The sequence below is a fragment of the Diabrotica virgifera genome, chromosome 8 (assembly GCF_917563875.1).
Source record: "Diabrotica virgifera virgifera chromosome 8, PGI_DIABVI_V3a".
Lineage (NCBI taxonomy): Eukaryota > Metazoa > Arthropoda > Insecta > Coleoptera > Chrysomelidae > Diabrotica > Diabrotica virgifera.
In genome coordinates this window covers 60,782,281-60,797,701 of record NC_065450.1, presented here as the reverse complement: position 1 = coordinate 60,797,701, position 15,421 = coordinate 60,782,281, and the positions used below count along the sequence as shown (strand labels likewise).

General features: G+C 32.8%; 1 protein-coding gene across 3 annotated transcripts in view; it reads right to left on the bottom strand.

Moving 5' to 3' along the window:
• Positions 1-15,421, bottom strand: part of LOC126890497 (juvenile hormone esterase-like) — a 128,336-nt gene that overhangs the window by 96,580 nt on the left and 16,335 nt on the right. Inside the window, exons 2-4 of one of the 3 annotated variants that reach the window (XM_050659480.1) lie at positions 10,238-10,357; positions 10,054-10,182; positions 2,521-2,851 (exon numbers count right to left, since the gene is read on the bottom strand). The exons of 1 other annotated variant lie outside the window; for it this stretch is intronic. In XM_050659480.1, coding sequence (XP_050515437.1) covers positions 2,521-2,851; positions 10,054-10,182; positions 10,238-10,357 — 580 coding nt within the window. The remainder of the gene's footprint in view (positions 1-2,520; positions 2,852-10,053; positions 10,183-10,237; positions 10,358-15,421) is intronic. One more of the 3 variants, XM_050659478.1, reaches the window with a different exon arrangement.

Sequence of the window (15,421 nt, the reverse complement as noted above, 5' to 3'; positions counted from 1 at the left end):
TGCACACAAAAAAGTTACAGCCCTTTAAAGTTAAAAAATGAAAATCGATTTTTTTTCATATATCGAAAACTCACAGAGATTTTTTATTGAAAATGGACATGTGTCATTTTTATGGCAGCAACATCTTTAAAAGAAAAATAAAGTGAAATTTGTGCAACCCATAAAAATTTCATGGGGGTTTTGTTCCATTAAACCCCCCCAAACTTTTGTGTACGTTCCAATTAAATTATTATTGTGGTACCATTAGTTAAACACAATGTTTTTAAAACTTTTTTGCCTCAGTACTTTTTCGATAAGTCAGTGTTTATCGAGATATTTTAAATATTTGTCGAATCCACCACATATTTGTATATGGTAAGTACGATTAAAGAGACCTGTTAATAATCTGAAAATTTATTTCTAATTTACATTTTTAGGTATATTTTGAAAAATAAGCTACATCTCGATAAAAGGTGACTTACGAAAAAAAGGCTAAGAGGCAAAAGTTTTAAAAACACTGTGTTTAACTAATGGTACCACAATAATAGTTTAATTGGAACGTACACAAACATTTGGGGGGTTTAAAAGAACAAATCCCCCATAAAATTTTTACGTAAATATATTGAAAAAGAAGCCATATCTCGATAAAAACTGGCTTATCGAAAAAATACTAGGAGGCAAAAAATTTTAAAAACGTGTTTAACTAATGGTAACACAATAATGAATTAATTGGAACGTACACAAAAGTTTGGGGAGCTTTAAGGGAACAAAATTCAAATAAATTTTGTATGGGGTGGACAAATTTAACTGTAATTTTGTTTTAAGACTTTCCTGTCATAAGAATGATGCATGTCCATTTTTAATAAAAAATCTCTAATAGTTTTCGATATATTGAAACAAATCGATTTTCATTTTGTAACTTCAAAGGGCTGTAACTTTTTTTATGAGCACATTTGTACTAAGGTAAGTTAGGTTCAATCGAACTATTTTTGACCCCAGAATATGTGGTATAATTTATGACCAATCTTTTCGGGACACCCTGTATAGTCGCCATTTTGAATGCCCGCCATTTTTGTAAAAGACAAAATCTGAGATGGCCTCATATCTAAATTTGAACCTTTATATGCTTAACATAATATGTGGTCCAAATTATATGCTTCTACCATTAAATTCACAATAATTCTTATTAAATATTTGCACGAATCTGCCGCACATAGTGAAGATATGTTAGGCATTTATTAAATGGTAATTAACATAACTAAGTTCAAAATATTTCCTAAAACATATCTTTACGCTATTTTCAATGGCGGTATTACCTTTTTGAAAAATTAATACATACAGGGTGAAATAATTAAAAAAAGAAACAACATATTTTTACATATAAATCAAGAAAAACACAACATCTGGTAAACTGATCCTTCCGGTTCAAAACCTCAATCTCATACATAAAAAAACCCATATACCAAATTTATGTAGTTGACATCGGACTTTTAGTTCAAAGGTTATCGTGCTATTAGTCACATTATGTATAGTCGCCATTTTGAATGCCCGCCATTTTTGTAAAAGGCAAAATCTGAGATGGCCTCATATCTAAATTTGAACCTTCACTTGAATAGTATATGTGGTCCAAATTATATGCTTCCATCAATTAATGCACAATTGTTTCACATATCGGCTGCACTAGTATGACTGTATTCCTGACTGCTTCCACACCAAAAACTGACCAGCTTCTTGCCTGAACGCGGCAACGCCATGATTTCTTCAGAAAAACTTTAAATTCCGCTACATTCTCACTTGGGTTCTTAACCAAAACCAACTCTTAAGAAACCGTCACGGCGGCTTTCCAAACTCCTACTTGAACTTCTCAAGAATTGAATTAGAATGAATCTCCCTAAACCAAAAGACGCTCTATTCTCCCATCATTTCCTTTCTACCATTTACCACAACCATTCCAATCAACCAATAAGAAGATTATCTAATCTTCTTCCATTTACCATTGACCAATAAAACAATTAGAATATGTTCTGAGCCAAACCCACAGCATCCATGCTAATTTTTGGACCAATAGAATAATAATAAACGAACTCGTTCAGTATCGAAACTTTCATACGCAAAACTTCTGAGTACCAAAATAATGCAGCTGCGGTTTGTTGACTGCAAACTCAAAGCACTTATGGCTCTTATAAACAATTCCAGTTTAAAATAACATTCTTCTATATTTCCGTCGCCTGTCTGATGATTATGTTCTTTATCGGCGAACCTAATATAATATACTCAATTTTCTTTGATAATACGCCGCTTAGAATTTTCTCATGACAAAAATAATCGCGTAATATTACGCAAAAAAGAGGCATGATATTTCTGCTATACTTGATTTCCAAAGCGACAAACTTACGGTTTTTCAAATGCGGACTAATAGATTGACAAAATAGAAATTTAATTATACCAGGGGCATTCAAAAAATAAGGTCTTATAATTAAAAAAATAAGGGGTGAAACGATGAAGATTTCGGTACCGTTTCATTTTATCATTAAAATTTACCTTTAGATCTTGCAGAATTTAAGTGCAAAGAAACACACGCTGAACCTGCACTTGCTCCCCAAATTGTTACGCGTTTAGGATCCCCTCCGAAATGAGCTATATTCCTTTGGACCCATTGTAGCGCAAGAGTTTGGTCTTTTAGTCCCCAATTTCCTGGGCAGGTCAGATCTCCAGTACTTAAAAATCCGAATACGCCTAATCGATACTGAATACCCACTACCACTAGGCCTTCTTCCAAGAATAGTTTGGGTGAATATGATATTAACGATCCATTTCCAGCATTGAAAGTACCCCCATGGATCCAGACAAGAACGGGAGCAGTTCCATTTAGCTGTAAAATGCAAATATTTTTGATTACATATACACTACCCCAAGAAATTAACGCACCACCTTAAAAATGGGTCATTTTTGATGTCTTGAATTTCCCAGAACCCGTTGTCCGATTTAAGTGATTTTTTTAATTTGTTGTAACCTTATTCTTTAACAACATCGCTGTAATAAAATTATTGTTAGACAGGTAAATCGTCACTGTATACCGGGTTTATCAGTATAAGTAAATATGATGTGGATATCCATACTAAAAGAGGAAGTCAATAGAAAGAAAATACCACGATTAGTAAGTCAATAACATATCGAGGATAGTACATATTCTATATTTTAGTATTATATATATATATATATATATATATATATATATATATATATATATATATATATATATATATATATATATATATATATATGTATATCTATGTATTATGGATATCATTTTTAATTTAAAATAACATACTATTGTGTTTTCAATTTTATCAATCAAAGGCAAAATAAAAATTAAATTAAATTTTTTTTTAATAACGCGGGCACATAAATTTGATACACCCTGTATATTGATCTGTAAATATTTATTAGAATTTAGTTTGGATGTAAGTGAATAATTAAAGTGAAAAGAACGATGTATTTAGGTTTAAAATGGAAAAAGATTGTTTATTACGGGAACTATAGAATCCACAGGTAGAGGTAATTATCATTTTCTAGAAAAAATGGTTTAAAAGAAAGTTTGGAATTTTAATATCTTTGTTTCACCCCGAGTAAATGTTGTAGCGTTCCCCGAAAGTAATTAGGATGGTCGGAATAATTTTGAAAGAATGACTGTTTGTTTATCGAATGGAAAAGAGAAATGTTTCTGATTCTTGGCAATTTGGAAGGGGAAAAGTGGTTGGAATGATTGAGTGAGTTCGAAAAAGAAGTCATTATGTTATTGGCATCGCTGAGGAGCAGTTCGCCGTTTTCGTGGATAGATAGTTAGCAAGTACCAGTGGTTGCTTGATAGTGGAGAAGAGTGCTGAAAAGTGGAACGAGAGACAGATCAAATTGAGACGAAATACCTCTTTGATTCTGTATTATTGTGAGAAGGAGAGCAGAGAATTTTTGGAGATTTGTTTGAATCGAGTACTGGTCAAAAGAGGCCCGGCTTGTTGGAGAATTGGTGCTGGTATGCTGATAGTTTTGAAGCTGGAGAACGGAGAGGGCTTTGATGAGTAGCTTTTAACATAGTCAACGAAGGAGAGCTGTTTTAAGTCACGAGAAGGCATCAGAGTGAGTGAAGGAAAAGGTCAGTCAACTTATGTGAAAGATATTTTTATGTTCAGAAACTAAAATTTTGAGTAAAAAGCGTAGGAATTAAAATTCCAATATTTCAAAAAGTAAATAGGAAGTATAGCTAATCTTGCGAATACATAATTTGGTTTTGTTTATTTTGTTGTACCAAAGTCATCGGGAACAAACCGATAAATTTTTTTTTAACTAGAATAAATTTAAATGGTAGAAATTTCATTCGGACATCTGTGTCCACAGGTTTTAGATTTGATAGATTTTTATAGTATCGATTTTGATAAATAAAAGACAATTCTGTATGTTTATTTTATATTTTGCTTTATTTCTTTTCCCTATTTTATCCCGATTAGGATCAACTAAGAGATACTGAACCCACGAGAGAAGATAAGTATAACGTAAGATAATTTAGACATTTTCTTGATATTATAAAAAGGCACCCTGAGATTTTTTATTCATTTTTTATGTATGATTTGCGACAATTAAATAATTAATCAAATAAATAAAAATTAATATAAAATTAATAAGAAGCAGATCATAACAACATGGCGAGCCAACGTAGGATATTAAAGTATCTCTGGTTGTGAATTTGAAGGGAATAGGAAACGGAAAAACAGGTGAAGAAAAATTTATTTGCCCGTCGGAAAAAGTTGATATATTTAAAATTTTTGAAGTATTTGTTTGACTTAATTTTTTTATCTAGGTACAGTTTTTACATATTTATTTTATTTTTGATTGATTTGAATTTTGAAATATTTAAAAATTTGTGGGATAAATTGATTATATTTGGGGAGAGAAAAATTTTCGTCTCGACAGCATACAAGGTATTTTCGGATTTCATATTAGGCGGGGATAAATTTTAAATACATGTCGATAACAACCAGAAGCAAAAGCAAAGAAAACAAAAAACAAGAAGAACATTTGGAACAAGAAGAACATATAGAACAAGAAGACATTTTTGAAACAACAATCATGGTATCAGAACAACAGGAATTATCAGGAATAGATAAAGTAATACAACTGATGCAACTCCAGTTACAAAAATGGGATGAAATATTAAATAAAAGGGATAAAAATCAGGAAGAAACATCAAAGAAGATGGATAAAATGGATAAAATGCAAGAAAATCAGGAAGAAACAAAACGAGCGATGAAGGAAACACAACAAAAAATGGATAACAATCAACAGGAAACAAAACAAGCAAAAGAAAAAGAACAGGACATTCTGGAAATGGACAAGGAACATGAGAAACGGAAAAAGGATAATTTTGACAAAAAACAAACGGTGGAAATGAATTTGGCAATGAAGCAAGTACAGAAAAGAAAGAGGAGAAAGCAACAGAAGATAAATAAAAACAATGAAGCCTGGGATTCCTCGAAAAAGAGATGAGCCCAGAAGAAGGAAAAGAAGAAAAAAGAGTGACAAAGGAAATTGACGATTGGAATTCCTCGAAAAAAGAGATGAGTCCAGAAGAAGAAAAAGAAGAAAGAAGATTGATAAAAGAAAATGAAGATTGGGATTCCTCGAAAAAAGAGATGAGCCCAGAAGAAGAAAAAGAAGAAAGAAGATGGATAAAAGAAAATGGAGATTAGGATTCCTCTAAAAAAGAGATGAGCCCAGAACAAGAAAAAGAAGAAAGAAGATTGACAAAAGAAAATGAAGATTGGGATTCCTCGAAAAAAGAGATGAGCCCAGAAGAAGAAAAAGAAGAAAGCAGATGGATAAAAGAAAATGAAGATTGGGATTAATCGAAAAAAGAGATGAGCCCAGAAGAAGAAAAAGAAGAAAGAAGATTGACAAAAGAAAATGAAGCTTGGGATTCCTCAAAAGAAAAGAGGAGCCCAGAAAAAGAAAAGGAAGAAAAAAGATTGACACAGGAAAATGAAGCTTGGGATTCCTCAAAAGATGAGATGAGCCCAGAAGAAGAAGAGATCAGAATAGAAAAAGAAGGCGGAAAAGATACAATTGAGACTACGGTATTTAAAGAGGAAGTATGCAAAATGGAGAGGACAGAATACACAATAAACATGTGTAGAGAATCGGAGGAAAAAGAAAGAAAATTGATATGTGGAGAAGAAAAGGAGAAGGAACTGCGTGTAATATTGAGGGAATGTGAAAATTTAATAAATGAAGAAAACAGAGTAGCCAAAAAGTATGAAAATTCATTTGAGACTAAAGACTTAGGAAATTTTGGATCGAAAACTTACCCTATCCCATCTAAGTACAGACACTGGGAAAAAGAAAGCAATTGTTTTTCAGGTGGGACTCAATATTTTGACACAATAGAAAAGTGTTGTTGTCGAGAGAAAATCATATTTTTGTTGCACTTATTAATACTGATTTTATCTCAAAACAAGGCGGGGATGTTATTGTGTTTTCAATTTTATCAATCAAAGGCAAAATAAAAATTAAATTAATTTTTTTTTAATAACGCGGGCACATAAATTTGATACATCCTGTATATTGATCTGTAAATATTTATTAGAATTTAGTTTGGATGAAAGTGGATTTCTTTTTTTGTGAGCTTTCCGATGAACCATTAAAGACTTTTGTGAATAATTAAAGTGAAAAGAACGATGTATTTAGGTTTAAAATGGAAAAAGATTGTTTATTACGGGAACTATAGAATCCACAGGTAGAGGTAATTATCATTTTCTAGAAAAATGGTTTAAAAGAAAGTTTGGAATTTTAATATCTTTCTTTCACCCCGAGTAAATGTTGTAGAGTTCCTCGAAAGTAATTAGGATGGTCGGAATAATTTTAAAAGAATGACTGTTTGTTTATCGAATGGAATAGAGAAATGTTTCTGATTCTTGGCAATTTGGAAGGGGAAAAGTGGTTGGAATGATTGAGTGAGTTTGAAAAAGAAGTCATTATGTTATTGGCATCGCTGAGGAGCAGTTCGCCGTTTTCGTGGATAGATAGTTAGCAAGTACCAGTGGTTGTTTGATAGTGGAGAATAGTGCTGAAAAGTGGAACGAGAGACAGATCAAATTGAGACGAAATACCTCTTTGATTCTGTATTATTGTGAGAAGGAGAGTAGAGAATTTTTGGAGTTTTGTTTGAATCGAGTACTGGTCAAAAGAGGCCCGGCTTGTTGGAGAATTGGTGCTGGTATGCTGATAGTTTTAAGCTGGAGAACGAAGAGGGCTTTGATGAGTAGCTTTTAACATGGTCAACGAGGGAGAGCTGTTTTGGGTCACGAGAAGGCATCAGAGTGAGTGAAGGAAAAGGTCAGTCAACTTATGTGAAAGATATTTTTATGTTCAGAAACTAAAATTTTGAGTAAAAAGCGTAGGAATTAAAATTCCAATATTTCAAAAAGTAAATAGGAAGTATAGCTAATCTTGCGAATACATAATTTGGTTTTGTTTATTTTGTTGTACCAAAGTCATCGGGAACAAACCGATAAATTGTTTTTTTTTAACTAGAATAAATTTAAATGGTAGAAATTTCATTCGGACATCTGTGTCCACAGGTTTTAGATTTGATAGATTTTTAGAGTATCGATTTTGATAAATAAAAGACAATTCTGTATGTTTATTTTATATTTTGCTTTATTTCTTTTCCCTATTTTATCCCGATTAGGATCAACTAAGAGATACTGAACCCACGAGAGAAGATAAGTATAACGTAAGATAATTTAGACATTTTCTTGATATTATAAAAAGGCACCCTGAGATTTTTTATTCATTTTTTATGTATGATTTGCGACAATTAAATAATTAATCAAATAAATAATAATTAATATAAAATTAATAAGAAGCAGATCATAACAATACGTAATATAAAGTTTAAAGAAACTGTTTAAAGAAAAGGAAAATAATAATCAAAACAATAACCTACCTGATTTAAGACACGAAATAGAAATCAGTTTTCAGGAAGTAGAGATAGCCATAAATTCACTCAAAAATAGAAAAAATAGAAAAATCACCCATTCCGTCTGGTCCCGACTGGGACCAGACGGAATAACCAACGAGCTTCTAAAATACGGGGGGAAAGTATAACCATAGAGATTACAAAGCTTATACAAAAACTAATATTGCACTGCAAGATACCAGATGCATGAAGAAACAGCATAATGATACCAATGTTTAAGAAAGGGGACAAAGAAGACCCCAACAATTATAGAGGTAAAAATCTACTGAACACCGCACACACCGCTAACCACAAAAGTCCTAACCAAAAAAATCAATAAACTAACAACTTTATCAGATGAACAACAAGGATTCAGATCCTGAAGATCCTGCGTAGACGTCGTATTTGTACTGAAACAAGCATATCTATGTTATATAGACCTAACAAAGGCTTTCGATCGCATCCAAGTCGAAGACGTCTTACATTTACTCTATAGAAGAAACATACCAATCAATATTATACAAACCATCGAAAACATCTACTTTCATAATCGAATACAGGTAAAGATAAATGGAAAACTAACGCAGTTTATACCAGTACAAAACGGAGCCAGACAAGGTGACTCGTTAAGCCCACTTCTCTTTAATATAATAATGGGCGAAATAATAGAAGCAGTACGTAAAAATCGTGGTTACTGAATGGGTAACAAAGAAATCAAAATATTATGTTATGCAGACGCCGCACGCCGCATTAATCGCCGAAACAGAAGACAATCTCCAAATATTAACACACATCTTCAATACAACAGCCAATAAATACAATATGATAATATCAGCAGAAAAAAACCAATGTAAGAGAACATCTAAATACCCACTACGATGTAAAATCGAAATTGATGGGAAAATAATAAAGCAGGAAGCAAGGTTTAGATATCTGGGAATAGATATAACCAGTTACGGAGATGTTAAAGAGGAAGTACAACAAAGCTTAAAAGCAAGTAAAGCGGCGGGATCTCTTAATGACACAATCTGGAAGAACAAACACCTAAGACAAGACACAAAAACAAGAATCTATAAAGCCGAAATTAGACCTATATTGACATACACGGCGGAGACAAGACCTGACACATGACCTGATGAATATCAGGGAAAATTCTGTTGGATAGGAAGTGAAGCGAAAATATAAGAAGATCATGCAATGTAGAAGACATAAATGGATTGGTGACAAAACGGAAACAGGAGTGGAATGAACACATTATTAGAATGGCAGAGGATAGGATAGTACGAATAGCACGAGATAAGTCACCAAATGGACGAAGAAGTATTGGCAGACCAAGAAAAAGATGGTGCGATAACTTAAACAATTTTGGAGGCTAATATTGAAAAAGAAACAGGCTTTAAAGCCTACATACAAGAAGGAAGAAAAAGAAGATACATATAAAGTCAGAATTTGGTGTTAGTTTTGAGAGTAAACTAAATGTAAGACCAAATACTTACAATGTCGGGATAGTATCACAAGGTTTTTTCCTGGTTTTTCCTCGTGATTTACTATGAAATCACTAGCACGAGAATTTTACTGTCACCGTTGCATGTGGTTGTCTTTTTAAAGACAGATCACATGCTATGATTTTTTTGTGACAAATATTCTGGAGTTAACGTTGATTTCATATAATCGAATGAACTATCTTTCAATAAAGTCGTCCCAGGAATGCAACTCATAAATATTGGCAATATCATTTTAAAGTCTTCTACTTTAAAATGTATAATATAACATATTATACATATTCGACATATTATGTCGAATTGCCAATATAAATGAGTCAGATTAAATTAAATTATTAGAAGAATTTTTTACTAAGTAAAAACATTTTTGTTTAATTTATTAATATTTTGTATTTTGACAACGACGTCTAAAGTGTAAGTCGAAACGTTAACAAAATTATTTTTTCAAGTTCAATTCTGGCTTATTTCCCAATTAGAATAGTTGATTACAAAATTAGAGTATGGCAACAAGGGAAAAATTACTTGCAACACTTATATGTGACTCTTCCTTTATCTACTTACTTTTGGACTCGCTACGTTTAAATATAGGCAGTCTTCCGAACCTGTCACTATGCCTATACCTTGCACACATTGGTCCCTTTCAACCGTACAGTTTAAAATACCAGTCCAATTGGATTTTGGAACAGCCAGCTATAAAAAATTAAATATTGGAAAAGAATTCAGTTTTAATCAATAAGCGACCCACCTCGAATCTATTAGGAGGTTCTACAAACGGTATACCATTGAACATGTAAATCGTTTGGTTTTTTTCTGATAATGAAGTCGTTCCTAAGATGGTGCCTTCATTTGTGGTTACTTGAACATTCTGTAATAATCAAATAAAAATATTAAATATGCTGCCTATGTGAGTCCATTTCAATTTATGTAAAAAGAAATAGATAGAAAAAACAAAAATAAATAAAGAAAAACACAAAAGGAAAAAGGAAAAAGAGGCAATTGAAAATATAAAGAAAAATAAAAAGAAGAATAGTAAAAAGAAAGAAAAGAACAAAAAGAGGAAGGGAGAAAAACCAGTAATTCAAAATAGTAATCCTGATGATGGAGATTCCTGGTAAAGAATGATAAGAGGTACAGCTTATCAAATATACGGTGATATAGTCGATTCGCTAATCTGTGACACAACTGTCTACAATACAATCACAATAAAAACCAAGACACGTTGAATGTTCGAGGACCACTCCCAAATCATGATTTGGGAGTGCTCCGCGTGCTTGTTTATTTCTAGTGCATATTTATTGTGATTCTAGTGTAGACAGTTGTGTCTCAGATTAGCGAATAGACTATACTTAGCGATTTTGTCCACTTGCGTAGAAAAGTAAGTGTGAACGAATTCGATGAATTGTGTTTCTATTGACTGAGCACCGTAGGTGGAGCCTAATATCAATACGGCCAAGTAATATCACCGTATATTTGACAAACTGTAGATACGATTTGGTAGTCCCAACGTTTTCTTTTTAATGAATTGTACACTTATTTCTTATTTGTGAAAGATAACTTTAGCAGGTACAGTTAAACCTCGATAGAACGAACCTCTATTTAACGGACTTCGGATATAACGGACAAAAAATCAGATCAAATTAATATAAAAAAAATTTAAATGCAAAAAATATGAAAAATCGAATTCTGGAAGAAAAATCAGCAAGAGGAGGATCTCGGCACTGCTCTGTGCTAACGCCAATGGATTGCATGGATTGACTTCTATAATTGTTGGCAAATCTCTTAAACCTGTAGTTGTTAAAGATAGAATGTAACATCTGCCCGTTTCATATTATAACTCTAATAAGGCATGGTTCACCACAGATATTTTCAGAAATTGGTTTTTTAAAGAATTTGTACCTGCAGTGAGCAGGTACAGGTAAATTTCAAGAGAAGACACTAGAAATACTGCCGAAAGAGGTGAAATGTTTATTAATGACACTCCTGCTTATCCCCTTGAAAATATTCAACATCCAGAAGATAGCCAACTTTAATTGTATGTCTATACCAAAAAATACATCGCTTATTGAACCCATAGATGAGTGAATAATTTTGGCAATCAAACGAGTATTGCAGAAAGTTTTTAGATGAAGTAGAAAAGTAAAAAAGTAGCAAACAAAACTTGATTCCTTTTTTAACTTACATATTTGTACACTGTAAGTATCTAAATACAGTACATATTTAAAAAATTTTTGATTGTTTTCTACCTATTTTTATATAACGGACTTTCGGCTTTAACGGACATCCCGTTCCCCCAATTAGTCCGTTATATCGAGGTTTTACTGTACCACATTTTTAAACTTCGTAGAAGAGATTAGTTTTTATTTCTATTCAAACAATTTGAGGATATTTAAATGAGACCCTACAATAAAATAAACAACTTGGTATGCTATTTAGTCCTGTAGCCAGGAAGGGGGTGCAACAGCCTCTTTTATTCAGATGGAAAAAATAGCAAAAAATGTCCCTACAAGTTTTTTCGTAGGATGCATAGTTTTCGAAATAAACGCGGTTAAACTTAAAAAAATCGAAAAATTGCAATTTTCCAACCCGAATAACTTTTTATTAAAAAATAAAATAGCAATTCTGCTTACCGCATTTGAAAGCTCATGTCAAATTATACCGGTTTTCATTATTTGCATTGCTAAAAATAAATTTTTTTATTGTCAAACAAAGTTAAAAACACATAGTACTTGAGTGATGTTTTCAATGCATCTCTATTTTAAAATCGAACTATTAGACGCGCCTACAAACAGGCTATTTCTACGTAGCATGCATTAAAACGCATGCATTGCGCAAAGGAAACATTATTCGTTTATAGATTTGTTTGACAATAAAAAAATTAATTTTTAGATATGGAAATAATCAAAATCGGTATAATATGACTTAAACTTTCAAATGCGGTAAGCAGAATTGCTATTTTATTTTCTAATCAAAAGTTATTCGGGTTCAAAAATTGCAATTTTTCGATTTTTTGAAAGTTCAACCAAGTTTATCTCGAGAAATATGCATCCTACGAAAAAATTTGTAAAAACATTTTTTACTTAGAATGACCCAAAATAATACAAAAAAAATGTTTTGTTTTGCGAAAAATGGCTGTTATGTAATTCCTCAAGTTCTTTGTTTATAAAAATCTTATCGATATCCGGATCATCTGTTACCCAAAAAATTCGTATTCTACGGGTCAAAATACATAAAAAAACTTAGGTAAGTCCATCTGAATAAAGGAGGCCGTTGTAGGGGAAGGACGGGGAAGATGACGCAGCGTCTAAGATGACGCACCTCTGTATTTTATCAAGTACTTCACTAAATTCAGTTTTTATACCCGTGGCGCCCTCCTTTAGAAACTACTATTACTTTAAAACTTCATCGGTCAGCTTTCGTACTGTTTAGTATCTGTGAGGCAGAGTAACGCGATACACGTTGATTTCTTGTTATTTTTGACACTGCGAATATTAATGGTAAGTTGTTTAAAAATGGTTCCATTGGATTTTCTTCATATTCATGGGTGTAGGTGATATTTATTTTCAGTTAGCGAGGATTTATCTGTTAAATATTTGATGATGGATAATTTTGATAACCATTTTTTGTAGGTTATGCTGAACAGGCTAAGTTGACGCAGACTGCGTCATCTTTGCTGTTATAGTGCGTCATCTTTGCCTTTTCAGTTCATTACCTTAAATAACAATGGAGTATAGAATATTTATTATTTAGTGTCTATTTTGCATTTTGAGGCATCTTTTTCTTTTTTAGAAATGGGAAAATATATACGAAAAACACAGAGAGGATCATTTTCTGCAGCAGCTCTTAATGCAGCATTGAATGCAATTTGTAGAGATGGTCGTAAAATTCGGGAAGTGGCAAGGGCATTTTCAATACCAGAAGCTACATTGAGGAGAAAACTTAAGGTTAAAAATTTATTAAAGGAAGTCAAATCAGAGTCTCTTGGTAGAGCCCCATTGTTTTCGGCACATCATGAAAAGGAGATACTAGATCATGTTCTCAAGCTGGCCAATTTATTTTTTGGTATCACTTGCATAGAGCTGAGAACCATGGCATTTGCTTATGCAGAACGCAATGAAATTAAACACAATTTTAATAAGAATAAACAAATGGCTGGAAAAGACTGGTATCTAGGATTTATAAAACGAAATCCTCAAATTTCCTTGAGAAAGCCAGAAGCTACAAGCATTAATAGAATAAGAGCCTTCAATAAAATAGAAGTAGACCGCTTTTTTAAAAATTTGGAAACAGTGCAAGAAAAATATAAATTTCTGCCAGATCGCATTTACAATGTTGATGAAACCGGTATATCTACGGTTCCTAAAGAATCATGTAAAAGACTTGGACCCAAAGGAGTAAAGCAGTTTGGAATCATTTCTTCGTGGGAACGAGGGAAGAATATCACGGTAATAATGGCGTTCAGTGCCTCCGGTAACTACATACCTCCATTATTTATATTTCCCAGGAAGAGGATGAGCCCACAGCTTCAGAAAAATGGACCAAGCGGTGCGATTTACAACTGCACGGATACTGGATGGAGTAATACGTCTATGTTTTTATTATGGCTGAAGCATTTCCAAAAAAAAGTCCTGTCTAGTCCAGATAATCCCGTGCTGTTAGTATTAGATAATCACTCGAGCCATATTTCACTGGATATTTATAATTACTGCAAAGAGAATGGGATTATAATGGTTAGTATTCCACCCCACACATCCCACAAATTACAACCTCTTGATGTGTCATTTTTTTCTGCATTAAAATATGCGTATGGTCGCCATTGCAATTCCTTTCTAAAATCTAAGATCAGCAACTCAGAGTTTGAAGATAAAATTACTCCATATGATGTCGCCGAGATTTTTAAGTTAGCATATGATCAGGTGGCAAATATTGATAAGGCCGTTTCTGGTTTCGGAACGTGCGGAATTTTTCCGTTAAACTCTGATAAGTTCACAGAAGATGACTTTTTTCCTGCTGATAATTTAAACAATGATAGCTTGGATAGAGATGTTTCTCCTGAACCTGCACCTCAGGGAACACCTCCACTAATAACAACACCATCTATAAGAGAACCAGAATTACCACGTCCATCAACCAGCCGACAGTCTCCTGAAAGTCGTCACACAACCCCCACAAAACAAAATGAAATAACCAAACGTCCACATATTTCTCTTTCACTTATTTCTCCAGTTCCTTTGCCCAATAAAAAAATTAAAAGAAAATATGGACGACAAAAGCAACATTCTGAAATTCTAACAAGCACCCCTTTAAAAGAATTCTTAGAAGAAAAAGAGAATAAAAAAAAGAAAAACTGGCGAAGTCGGAAGAAGGAAAGAAAAAAGTAACCAGACAAGTATTGGTTAATGATGCAGGATTAAAACTAAATAAAAATAAAGGGAAAGCCAAAGTACAAAAAATAATCAAACAAAAAATAAACAAAAAAATCTTGGAGGATAGCGATACTGAAGAAAGCGATTTTGATGAAGAAGGTCTTTGCAATGACGATGAGTTGGATGACATAATCAACGAGGGAGGTGAAACTGATATCTGCATATTATGTGGAGACTTCGGCAAAAAGACGGAAACATGGTTCAGATGCACAAGTTGTGGACAATGGGTGCATAAAGAATGCAGTGGAGCCAAAAGTTCCGAAAACTACATTTGTGACTTTTGTTAATATGTTAAAAAAGCTTTGTTTACATTTTATTACTTTCAGTATTAAAAAATAAATTTTCTTTTCATATCACTTGCGCTTTTAATATAGATACCTACATGCGCCATCTTCACCATCACTGTGCGTCATCTTTCCCTCGGTGGAAGGTAAGATGGCGCAAAAGCGTTTTTTTTAAAGCCGCATAAAAAATACTTCCTTTTATTGAATTTAAAAATAATCCTA